This window comes from Somniosus microcephalus, chromosome 11, assembly GCF_052327205.1.
Source record: "Somniosus microcephalus isolate GS21.2 chromosome 11, FLI_Smic_1.0, whole genome shotgun sequence".
Taxonomy (NCBI): Eukaryota; Metazoa; Chordata; class Chondrichthyes; order Squaliformes; family Somniosidae; genus Somniosus; species Somniosus microcephalus.
The window spans coordinates 239,249,977-239,263,353 of record NC_140997.1 but is presented as its reverse complement, the minus strand read 5'-3'; the positions used below and the strand labels follow the sequence as shown (position 1 = coordinate 239,263,353).

General features: G+C 46.7%; 1 protein-coding gene across 1 annotated transcript in view; it reads right to left on the bottom strand.

Annotated features, from left to right (window-relative positions):
* Positions 1-1,436: 1,436 nt before the first annotated feature.
* LOC147111379 (6-phosphofructo-2-kinase/fructose-2,6-bisphosphatase 4-like) overlaps positions 1,437-13,377 on the bottom strand; it is a 135,960-nt gene continuing 124,019 nt past the window's right edge. Inside the window, exons 12-13 of the mRNA XM_086000015.1 lie at positions 12,119-12,187; positions 1,437-3,688 (exon numbers count right to left, since the gene is read on the bottom strand). Of these exons, the coding sequence (XP_085856141.1) occupies positions 3,629-3,688; positions 12,119-12,187 (129 nt within the window). The 3' untranslated portion in view covers positions 1,437-3,628. The remainder of the gene's footprint in view (positions 3,689-12,118; positions 12,188-13,377) is intronic.

The window sequence follows — 13,377 nt, the reverse complement described above, 5'->3', positions numbered from 1 at the left end:
AACGCCTTTTGATCGTCCATATACACATTAACTGCACTACCCTCATTAACACGCTCCGTTACTTCATCAAAGAACTCAAGTTAGTCAAATATGATTTGCCTTTAATAAATCCGGGCTGACTTTCATTTGTTCGTCCATACTTTTCCAAATGCCAATTAATTTTGTCCCAGATTATTGTCTGTAAAAGTTTCCCCACCATCAACGTTAGGCTGACTGGCCTATGGTGCCGGGTTTATCCCTCTCCCTTTTCTAAACAGGGGTGTAAATATTTGGAAAATAACATTCTGGGATCCAGTATCTGAGTAATTTGAGACACGACGTGTGGTGAGTGTAGCGTGCTCAGGAGGAACAGGTGACTTTAGACCTCTGGTTCCCAAACCTCTCCACAACTGGGGGGTTTTCCTCACCTCATGTCTAAGTCTGGTCACAAAAATCCAGAATAGACACTCCCGCGCAGTGCTGAGGGAGTGCTGCACTGTCGGAGGTGCTGTCTTTCGGATGAGATGTTAAACCGAGGCCCCGTCTGCTCTCTCAGGTGGACGTAAAAGATCTCATGGCACTATTTTGAAGAAGAGTAGGGGAGTTCTCCCCAGTGTCCTGGTCAGTATTTATCCCTCAATCAACATAACAAAGAAAACTGGTCATTATCACATTGCTGTTTGTGGGATCTTGCTGTGCACAAATTGGCTGCCGCAGTTCCTCCATTACAACAGTGGCTACACTTCAGAAAGTACTTCATTGGCTGTACAGCGCTTTGAGACATCCGGAGGTCATGAAAAACGCTATATAAATGCAAGTCTTTCTTAATTGATAGAGATTGATTGCTGTGATTAGTCAATAACTCCATTATCAGTGTATCATGTGACTACCAGGGAGGGGAGGGGAAGAGAGGAGAGGGGGAGGGAGGAGCATTTCTACAGCGCCTTTCATGACCTCAGGCTGTCCCAAAGTGCTTTACAGCCAATGAAGTACTTTTTGAAGTGTAGTCACTGTTGTAATGTAGGAAACACGGCAGCCAATTTACACACAGCAAGCTCCCACAAATGACCAGTTTTTTGTACTAACCAGTACGTAGTACGGTACACTCCCTCGATATACAACATTTACTCACTTGGACTACACAGGGAATCCCACATCAATCGATTGGAGCTCGAAATAAGTTCTAAACATAGCTGCAGAAAGGGTAAATGATCATTTCCCCCAGTATCGGGAGATGAAAAGCTCTGTACAATGGAGGAGGGTGGTGGTGGAGGTGGTGTTGGTGCAGCCTGCAGTCACTGCTCAGTTAGTGAGAGTGGGGTGAGATATTTCGATGGATCTGTTTAGCTGAATACACAGACTGGACTGGAGCTGTATCTGAATGCAGACTGCACATTAACACAATCACAGATTATATACAGAACACAGGGAGTTGGTCTTTCAAAAAGAATATACACTTAAATGTTACAAATTTTAATTAAAATCACCTTGAAGTCCAGCAACATATACTGAGCAGATCCAGGTACAATGATAAATAAAGGTTTCTTTGTTAAACTTTTTTCAACCTTTGCACAATTTGAGCAGTCGATAAATCTCCGTAACTTTTACATTATTAAAATTATTTATTACAAGCAGTGTGACATCCATCCTACAATAATACTGATCAAAATATACTACATCCTCCATCTCAAATAAGAACAAATTTATATATTCATCAATGTACAGGAAACTTTGTGCTATCCGGAGGTGAGCTATCCGGCAATCTGGAGCCACCGGCAAAAATCAGCAGCCATTTTTTATTCTTTTTGTTTGTTTTTTTTGCTTTGTTTGAACAGTCAAGCTGTGCAAGGTCTGTAGCTATAGCAACAGCTTCAGCTACAGAGCTTTAGGGCCAGAGCTTTAGGGCCACACCCGAGTGTTTAGAAGCTGTTGCTAAGCAACAGTGTTTGTTGTCAAATACAGAGATAAGAATCTCCGTATCTCTCAACATTAACTCTGGAGAGTACGGCAGTTTTCAGGCAACGGCAGCAGCTCGGTCCCGTGGGTGCCGGATAGCACAAAGTTTCCTGTACTTGGAAGCAAATTCTTTCGAATCAATCACCTGATTCCGAGTGTCCCTTACTGTAGAACAGGAACTTCACTAACTTCGTCCCTGGCCATTTAAGACTGTGCGTTTCATGGGTTAGCATTCACTTCCCAACAATGAGATACCGGTTACTACCTGTATAGTAAAACTCCTCTCAAATTACTGTTAGCTAAAATACATTATTTTACATCAAATACATTTCATTTTCCAGGACTGAGCTCCATATTTCCCTGCTGCGAAAGCGGAACACCTATACCAGGTTAAATTAATCACTATACCAGGTTAAATTAACATGCCAAATGCAAAAAGCGCTAATAAATGTAAACAGTTTTGAAAATATTGGCCTGGAATTTGCGGTCCTGATGACTACGACCTGGCAGCGTTCGCCGTCATTCCGCCTTTGAAACTGATCGCAACTTTGGGATTTGGCGTGTGTGCAGGTGCAGGCAGAAATCCTGAAGCTGCGGTCTGTCATTCACTGCTCCTCCACAGGCTGCGCTGTGCCCACCCCCCACCCCCCACGGAGCCGGCAACCAGTGAAATCTCTCAAAGCAGGGAAACCAACAAAAACTTTGGCTCTTCTGCGGTAATTACACCAGTAAATTCCCCACTAAAAGATGGACCCAAAGGGATTAGGTGTAACTGGGGTTTTAACAGCGTATCGACTGCTAAACAAAGGTTATGGCCTTGAAAAACTAATTTTAATTTTTAGCAGTGTCAAATTTATCCATTTTGATAAAAATTTAAATTAAGAAACTTAAAAAAAAAAATATATACATTTTTAAAAGTTTGTTCATCTTTATTTCAGGTTTGCCTTTTCCCCATGTGGGAGTCCCAATTTTTGTTTTGCTCTAACATTTCTAAAAAGTTAGAATTTTAAGAGCTTGCTCACTTCCTGGTTTGCTGTCTGTGAGAATTCTGTGTTTTGATTGGCTGCTTAGACAGCCTGTTGGCGTCACAGCTGCTCGCGCTCGGGGATCCCCACTATACTCCGTTGATTTGAATGGAACGTCGGAAAACCCAAACTTCGACAGGGAGAGTGCGAGATCTTTGTGCAAAGCTTACTTCGGGGCCAGCGGTCAACGCCTTTGCTTCGCCGCTGACCGCAAATTCCGGGCCAATATTTCCCTATCTGGGGGCTGCTCACTTTCCCATGCTCGTCTGTCGCTCCAACATTATTCTGCTTTTAAAAGACACAGTGCAAAGTGGCAGAAGTAAACAGTCCAATAGATGATGAATACATGTACAATCATAAATCTATTCAATCAGTCATTGAGGGTGAGACAGTGGCTATAGACCAGTCTAGACAGACAGGTTTGAGCAGTATTGTTTATAATTGGCTTCGGAGATCTTCCATCACAGCTTCATTGTATTGTACCCAAAGCTCCTTGTGTACCATAACGGTTAATCTATGAACACTTAATAAAAGAGCCAGAAGTAAAAGTATTTATTTGCAGGATTATTTTAGGATTTGAAATAAAAACTCAAGTTGCATCGTGAGGTTAGACGGTGAGGAAAGTGCCCCCAGTTAGGGCGCAATGGCGATAGGTGAGGCAGCAAGTCTCATTGGTGAGCAGGGACGGTTAGAAGGGCTTCCTCGGGAGGTCTTGAAATGTCTACATTCTGCATAACAACAAAACAGAAACTGTGAAGAATAAAAACAAACCAACAGCGACTGGGCAATACGGCCGATCGGAGGACTACGGAAATGCAGTTAGTAACATGCTCAGATTGGAACACTGCAACAGGTTATCTCCCCTTTACACAATGACCACATTCCATGCACCATTACAAAGGGAGCAACACGGTCAAGGACTTTGCAGAGGGGGTGGGGGATGGGGGCTAGTGGAGTGGGGGTGGGGGGATGGTTGGTTTAGTTTGCAAGGACAGAGGGGCAGTAGATTGGAAGATCAGGTGTTTGTGGTTGTGATGACAGCGGGAGAGCCGAGCGCCCACAGCTCACTTCAATCACCACTAGCCACACAAACTGTGCTGGCACAGGCAGAAATTCACAGTGTAAATTACTGCACTAAAACTCCCCTAGCTAAATCTCCTGCACGACTGACTGTTAAAGAATGAAGTAGCATTTATATAGTGTGTTATCATAGAGCTCTTCAAGATTATGAAAGGGGTTGATAGGGTAGACGTAGAGAAGATGTTTCCACTTGTGGGCGAGACCAGAACTAGGGGCCGTAAATATAAGAGTCACTGATAAGTCCAATGGGGAATTCAGGAGAAACTTCTTTACCCAGAGAGTGGTGAGAATGTGGAACTCGCTACCACAGGGAGTGGTTGAGGCGAATAGTATCGATTAATTTAAGGGGAAGCTGGATAAACACATGAGGGAGAAAGGAATAGAGGGATATGCTGATGGGGTGAGATGTGGAGGGGTGGGAGGAGGCTGGTGTGGAGCAGAAACACCGGCACGGAGCAGTGGGGCCGAATGGCCTGTTTCTGTGCTGTAAATACTTTGTAATGCTGTGTAATCACATGCTCAGTGCTTTACAATCGATGGATTACTTGTGCAGTGCTGCCACTGTTAAGTAGACACACGCAGTAGTCAATATATGCACAGCAAGATCCAATAAACAGCTAATGAAGTAAGGGACCAGATTTTGGAGGTGTTGGTTGAGGGAGGAACATTGTCCAGGACCCCAGCAGATCTCCCTGCTCTACTTCGAATAATGCAGGGATCTTTTACATCCACCCGAGGGGGCAGACTGGGCCTCGGTTTTCTCATCTGAAAGACGGCACTTCCGACAGTGCAGTGCTCCCTCAGTACTGCCCCTCCGACAGTGCAGTGCTCCCTCAGTACTGCCCCTCCGACAGTGCAGCGCTCCCTCAGTACTGCCCCTCCGACAGTGCAGTGCTCCCTCAGTACTGCCCCTCCGACAGTGCAGCGCTCCCTCAGTACTGCACTGGAGTGTGGGCCTGGATTATGTGCTCGAGCCTCTGGAGTGGGACTTGAACCCACAAGCTTCTGATTCAGAGGCAAGAGAGCTGCCCACTGAGCTAAGTTGACAGAACTATGCAGCTAAACATGGCTGAAGGCAACACTTCAGTTGCCATAGCAAAACTTTCAGGCACCAAACTGCAATCTTAAAACATGCATTGCAGTACTGTGCCCAAAAGGAAATCCAGGCTCGGTTCTTTATTACGCTGTGGAAACTATGTTCTATTTACGATGCGGTCTCCTCTACATTGGGGAGACTGCTTTGCGGAACACCTCTGTTCAGTCCGTAAGGGTGACCCCGAGCTTCCGGTCGCCTGTCATTTTAATTCACCGCTCCATTCCCACTCGGACCTCACCGTCCTTGGCCTCTTGTATTGTTCCACGGAAGCTCAACGTAAACTCGAGGAACAGCACCTCATCTTCCAATTAGGCAGTCTGCAGCCTTCCGGACTCAATATCAAGTTCAACAATTTCAGATCATAACCTCGGCCCCTATTACACATTTTTTCTTGTAATTTTTCCACTCCTTTCCCCCCCCCTTTCCTTTTGTTTCTCTCTCACACCTGGCAGCTATCTCTTGCCCTGCCAGTACACTTTACACCTAATCCCAGCCTATTACCATCTCGTCTAGCTCTTTTGTTTCTTTCACGTCTTTTGTCCGATCGCAGCCCTGCCTTCGATCTGTTTTCTTTTCTTTCCAGTTTTGAAGAAGGGTTCGACCCGAAACGTCAACTCAAATTTCTCTCCACGGATGTTGCCGGACCTGCTGAGTTTTTCCAGCATTTTCTGTTGCTATTTCTATTTACTATATAGCTTGTGGTTTGAATGTGTTAACAATCTTTTCAACATAGAAGATAGGAGCAGGAGTAGGCCATTCAGCCCCTGGAGCCTGCTCCACCATTTAATGAGATCATGGCTGATCATCCAAACTCAGTACCCGGTCCCTGCCTTCTCCCCATACCCCTTGATCCCTATAGAAACATAGAAGATAGGAGCAGGAGTAGGCCATTCGGCCCCTATCTTTTTTATTTTCAAATCTTCGTTTCAAATCTTTTTTAAATATGCTGTTCAAATATGTTTTGACCCAGAAACTAAGGCCTAGAATTTCGCTATCGCCGCGCCAGGTCTTTAGCGCCCGAAATTTAGCGCTCGCCCGGATTCCCGTAGCGCCCGCCTGAAATTCAGTTGCAGCGCCCCAAGACGGAGGCGGGCGCTATTGCAGGGTTTGGCCGCCTCGCTTGGGGCGATGAAAGTCAATTTCAGGCGTCCAGCTGCCGCTGCGCCACCCGATGCGGTGCGGCAGGCTGGGGTACTGCAGGCCGCCTCCTTCTCTTAAGGAGGAGCTGCCTGCAGCCGTGAGATCGCCGCTGGATTCCCCCGGCAAATGAGCCCGGCACCACAGAGAAGTGCCGGGCTCGCGGGGGTCAGAGACCAATGCCGCGGGGGGGTGGTGTGGGAGTCTGGGGAGGAAGGAGCGGCAAAGCGGCCGGCCGCACCTCCACCTTTACGCCCCGGCCTCTCGGAGCTGCAAGGCCCCGTTTTACAAACGCTCCTTGCGCCCGCTACGGGTGAGGCAGCGGCAAGTGAATTTGGGCGTTGGGCCGGCATCGCGTTGAAACCGGGGCGCTGCGCACACCGATGACGTCATCGGTGCCGGCGCAGCGCTACCGGCTAACGCCACCATTTGCGCTACACTGAATTCCAGGCTACCAACAGCGCCGGCGCTAAAGACCTCTTTAGGCGCTAAGTGGGCGCTAACACCACTGAATTTCTAGGCCTAAAAGTCTTCCAGTGCTGGCTGAATGCAGCTTCACGCTGTGCATCGCATATTAACAACTGGCTTCAGAGACACCATGCAGCCAACCCCCAACAGTAATGCCCTGTGTGAGGCCCTGTAATCATTCCACCAGCGCGTGAAGAGGGGCACAGTGCTGTCCTTCCCCTCCCCCCTCAAAAACAAAGGCATGCTCCCAGTGTTAAACTTCACCTCTCACCTCTTACCAGAGTTAAAGATTATTGCCGTTAAATCTCAGCTTGTACTACATCCTTTCATCAACCTCAAACGGCCCAAACTCTCTCGCGCACAAACCGCATCCAAAGCACTTTATTCAAGTTAAATGCATTTTGCAATGCCGTGAGTTTAAAATTCTCATCCTTGTTTTCAAATCCTTCCATGGCCTCGCCCCTCCCTATCTCTGTAATCTCCTCCAGCTCCACAACCCTCCAAGATCTCTGCGCTCCTCTAATTCTGGCCTCGAGCATCCCCGATTTTAATCACTCCACCATTGGCGGCCGTGCCTTCTGTTGCCTCGGCCCTAAGCTCTGGAATTCCCTGCCTAAACCTTTGCCTCGCTACCTCTCTTCCCTCCTTTAAGACGCTCCTTAAACCCGACCTCTTTGACCAAGCTTTTGGTCACCTGTCCTAATATCTCCTTATGTGGTTCGGTGTCAAATTTTGTTTGATAATCGCTCCTGTGAAGCTTTACTATATTAAAAGGTGCTATATAAATACAAGCTGTTGTTGTTGATCGATCAATGCTGGTTAACGGTTAAAGTGGCCACGCTGCTTTTATCCACTTCAGTAGTCGGTTTCAGCACAAGTGCAAGACCAGCTCCAGCTCAGCTCGTTACATGCCCCCAGTACATGGAATATTAATAATTACAAGCAGAATGCATGGACTGATGAGGTCTGCTGCCTAACTCGCACCAAATCCCGTTCACCTATCACCCCCTGTGCTCGCTGACCTACACTGGCTCCCGGTCCGGCAACGCCTCAATTTTAAAATTCTCCTCCTTGTGTTCAAATCCCTCCATGGCATCATAGAAATTTACACCACAGAAGGAGGCCATTTGGCCCATCGTGTCCATGCCAGCCGTAAAAGAGCTATCCAGCCTAATCCCACTTTCCAACTCTTGGTCCGTAGCCCTGTAGGCTATGGCACTTCAAGTGCACATCCAACTCCTGTACTTGTTAAATGGAGTGAGTGTCTTTGCCTCGACCACCCTTTCAGGCAGTGAGTTCCAGACCCCCACCACCCTCTGGGTGAAAAAGGTTCTCCTCAACTCCCCTCTCATCCTTCTACCAATTACTTTAAATCTATTCATCAATGATTTGGATGAGGGGACTAAATGTAACATTTCCAAATTTGCTGATGATACAAAGCTAGGTGGCAGTGTCAGTTGTGAAGAGGATGTGAAGAGGCTTCAAGGGGATCTCGACAGGCTCAGTGAGTGGGCGAAAACATGGCAGATGGAATATAATGTGGATAAATGAGAAGTTATCCACTTTGGTAGAAAAACAGAAAGGCAGAGTATTTCCTAAATGGTGAAAGATTGGGGAATGCAGATGCTCAAAGGGACCTGGCTGTCCTTGTACATGAGTCACTGAAAGTGAATGTGCAGGTGCAGCAAGCCATTAGGAAGGCAAATGGTATGCTGGCCTTCATTACAAGAGGATTTGAGTACAGGAGTAAAGAAGTCTTACTCCAATTATATAGGGCCTTGGTGAGACCACACCTGGAGTATTGTGTACAGTTTTGGTCTCCTTACCTAAGAAAGGATATACTTGCCATAGAGGGAGTGCAACGAAGGTTCACGAGATTGATTCCTGGGATGGCGGGACTGTCGTATGAGAAGAGATCGAGTAAACTAGGCCTGTATTCTCTTGAATTCAGAAGAATGAAAGGGGATCTCATTGAAGCATACAAAATTATTACAGGGCTTGATAGGGTGGATGCTGGGAGAATGTTTCCCTTGGCTGGGGAGTCTAGAACCAGGGGCCACAGCCTCAGGATAAAGGGTAGGCCATTCAGGACTGAGATGAGAAGAAATTTCTTCACTCAGAGGGTGGTGAATCTTTGGAATTCTCTACCCCAGAGGGCTGTGGAGGCTCAGTCATTGGGTATATTCAAAACAGAAGTCGATAGATTTCTGACTAGTATGGGCATCAAGGGATATGGCGATAGGGCCGGTGAATGGAGTTGAGGCAGAAGATCAGCCATGATCTCATTGAATGGCGGGGCAGGCTCGAAGGGCCGAATGGCCTACTCCTGCTGCTATTTCTTATGTTCTTATCTATGCCCCCTGGTTATTGACCTCTCTGCTAAGGGAAATAGGTCCTTCCTATCCACTCTATCTGGGCTCCTCATAATTTTATACACCTCAATTAAATCTCCCCTCAGCCTCCCCTGTTCCAAAGAAAACAACCCCAGCCGATCCAATCTTTCCTCATAACTAAAATTCCACAGCCCAGGCAACATCCTGGTAAATCTCCTCTGCACCCCCTCTAGTGCAATCACATCCTTCCTGTAATGTGGTGACCAGAACTGCACACAGTATTCTAGCTGTGGCCTAACTAGTGTTTTATACGGTTCAAGCATAACCTCCCGGTTCTTATATTCTATGTCTCAGCTAATAAAGGCAAGTATCCCGTATACCTTCTTAACCATTTATCTACCTGTCCTGCTACCCCTCCCTATCTCTAACCTTCTCCAGCCCTCCAACTCTGGACTCTTGAGCATCCCCGATTTCCATCGCCCCACCATTGGCAGCCGTGTCCCAAAGCTCTGGAATTCCCACCCTTAACCTCTCCACCTCTCTCTCCTCCTTTAAGACACTGATAAAACCTCTCTCTTTGGTCACCTGTCCTAATATCTCATGTAGCTCGGTGTCAGGTTTTGATTGATAACGCGCCTGTGAAGCTCAGCATTACTTCTGTTGTGAATTTAGCGAGAAAATATAATGAAATGCAAGTAAAATTTCATTTTTAAACCCAAGCTGCGAGTGGCCCAGAATCATTATCTTTCTATCAAGGAGCTCCGATGAGGGTTTTACAGCAAATGTATCGGGACATTGTGTTAAATCGGTGGAAAACTACACTTGTGTTTATCGCGAGAGGCTCCTGCTAGCCTCCCCTTGTCATTATACATCACAGCAACCAAGCTCAGATTCTAGCAAGTCAGGAGACCAGAGCCCATGAAAATCCATAAACCCCACACAAATACCTGGATTTCTGCCGCCAAACCATTTAACAATAAAAACATGGAGTCCCATTTTAAGGAAACCAACTCAAGTTAACATCCGTCTGTAGTTAAATATTCCCGTATGCGGAATGGGTCTCATCATGCGTGCAGGTGTGCTGCCTCCCTCCAGCAGTGTATCGAGTTCTCTCAAGAGGTCATCGGTAGCCTCGGCCTCGGGTCATCAGGGGTTCGGGCCATCCGGAGCCTGGGGTCAATGGGGGCCTCGGGTCATCCGGAGCCTGGGGTCAATGGGGGCTTCGGGTCATCCGGAGCCTGGGGTCAATGGGGGCCTCGGGTCATCCGGAGCCTGGGGTCAATGGGGGCCTCGGGTCATCCGGAGCCTGGGGTCAATGGGGGCCTCGGGTCATCCGGAGCCTGGGGTCAATGGGGGCCTCGGCGTCATAGGGGCCTCGGGTCATCCGGGGCCTGGGGTCAATGGGGGCCTCGGGTCATTGGGAGCCTCACTATCTATTTCATTTGTATCATTTTCAAAGAAGTCGAGGTTTGTGAGAGGATCTTCCCGCTGGCTGTTTCTTATTGTTGGCACTTTACAAGTACTCCTCCAGCCTGCCTCACAGCGGCTTCCATTAGTTCACCTATTATTGATGCTAAGCTAATAGGCCTGCAGGTACCAGGTCAATGTTTGTTGCCCAGTTTAAGTACCGACACTACATTTGCTTCGAGGCCAGTGAGACCTCACTAGTGCCCAATCCCTTGATGACAACAGATGCCCCCAAACGTCCCCCAGCTGTATTCTGGGGCTCCGAGTACCACCTGGCCCAGGTCATTTGTTAGTCATAAGCCCCTTTAACTTAAGTTTGCAACACTAACTTCAAAATGTTCTGGAATACTAGCTCTACTACAGAAACCGGGTAGCAAGTTAGTGAATAGTTCACAGAAATACTGGGGGTCATTTTGAGCTTGTGCGATGGTGTAAAGCAGGTGATAGCGAGTCAGCAGCCCGATTTACAGCTCTCCCGATTGACGTCAATGGAAATAAAAATGGGGGCGATGTAAAACAGGCTGCCGACTCGCTATCACTGTTTTACACTAACGCACAGTCAAAATAAACCCCATTCACTTTTATTTCCTCTTCAGTTACACCTCCACTTTCATCCTTTAGAATTCTGCCTTACTCTCTCTACTCTATCAATCCCGGAATACTGTGCTCAATTTCTATACCTATTTCCATCTCTTGAGTTCTTGGTGCATTATATCTCTCATAACCAATTATTATACCCTTTCCACAGTCCCCATCCCACCCCCCCACGAGTCTTTGTACAGCTTGTTTCTCTCATTTCCATTTTTTCTATTGTTAGATCCGATTATATATTCGTTTTAAAAGTGTCCCATTCCCCCCCTCCCCGCCCACTGAGATCTCTTTCCTCAATATTTCCCAAATCAATTTTTTTGATCATCCCTCATTCCATTGAAGGCATTTCGGTTCTGGTCCTTCCTGCTGCTGATTGCCGTGTAACCAGGCTGGTGACTGGTCCCAGAGGCAGCACTACTCCTGGATTACGGTGTTGTTCTGGTCACTAGCGAGAACCAGAACAAGATGCAAGTTACTCCGGTGGGCTGTGATCCACACTGGGTCCTGTTTTACAGTCACTCCCCCTCATTCTCTCGCCCAACTGCCATTAGGACAGTCCCACCAAATATTGGGCTGGTTGAAGTCGCCCAGCATTACATCCCCTTCTTAGCTCGTTGTATAATGTGTCATTATCCTGCTCAGGAGGCCCCTCACAGGCCCCTATTGTTGGCCCTTCACTCCACCTGATCAACTGTTGCCACTTCGTGTCAGCTGGTGACTGAAAAAGGTTTTTATTCACTTCAGCATTCAATAAACTACATGGACTCTTAGCAATGAAGGAGATCAAAGGTTGCCTGTAACCAGTTACTGAGCAGAGTGCAAAGGGCAAAGGCTGTCCTGTGTCTGACATCAAACTCCATACACTCCCCCTTGGGGATATTTCACCACCATTCCCAGGAGCAGCCAGTATAACCACACCAAGCTTTTTTTACCAAACCGACTGGAGTGTTGCTTATTAAATAATTTCACCTGGGTTTCCACCTTACCTCTGGCTTTTCTCTGTGTGTGTTGACAGCTTCAATATTGAGGAAAATGGATTCGACTTTGCAGCCTAAGAGGCAATAAACAAACAGTCAAACAATGTTCATTCACATTTTAAGATTATTACTAGAATCTTTCATGCAGTTATTGGAAATGAATTTTTTGCCACAGTGGCGGCCTGTGCTAAATCGATGAGGACGTTCTGAAAGGTAAGGATAGTTCTTTTCACATGATGATTATAAAAGGGTTTCCGGTGCAATGGGTCTGTGAAAAATCAGTCCAAGTGAGGCCTCAATTCATCACAAGCAAGGGTTCCTCACCCTACACTAAAAACTCTCCATAATCCCAATCACAACAAATCGCTGCATAAAAAATCTCATCTGTCCTCTGGCTCTCTTGCCATCAAATCGAGGCGTTTAAAATGATTAAGGGATTCAATAGGGTAGATACACAGAAATTATTTACTTTGTTAGTGGAATCCAAAACAAGAGGGTATCATTTTAAAATTAGAGTTCGGCTATTTAGGAGTGAATTCAGGAAGCACTTTTACACACAAATGGTAGTGGAAATCTGGAATTAAAATGTTCAAGATTGAGAGAGACAGATTTTTGTTAGGCAAGTGTGTCAAGGGATAGAATCATACAGCACAGGAGGAGGCCACTGTGCCTGGTAGAGCGCTCCAATTAATCCCACTCCCCTGCTCTTTCCACATAGCCCTGAAAATGTTTTCCCTTCAAGTATTTATCCAATTCCCTCTTGAAAGTTATTATTGAATCTGCTTCTACCGCCCTTTCGGGCAGCGCGTTCCAGATCACAATAACTCGCTGTGAGAAGAAAATGTTTCCACATGTCGCCTCTGGTTCTTTTGCCAATCCCCTTGAATCTGTGTCCTCTGGTTACCGACCCTCCTGCCACTGGAAATAGATCCTCCTTATTTACTCTATCAAAACGCCACATAAGTTTGAACACCTCTATCAAATCTCCTCTTAACCTTCTCTGCTCTAAGGAGAACAACCCCAGCTTCTCCAGTCTCTCCACATATCTGAAGTCCCTCATCCCTGGAACCATTCTAGTAAATCTCCTCTGCACCCTCTCCGAGGCCTTGACATCCTTCCTAAAGTGCGGTGCCCAGAATTGGACACAATACTCCAGCTGAGGCCTAACCAGTGTTTTATAAAGGGTTAGCATAACTTCCCTGCTTTTGTACTCTCTGCCTCTATTAATAAAGCCATGGGTCCCGTATGTTTTTTTTTTTTTTTTTTAA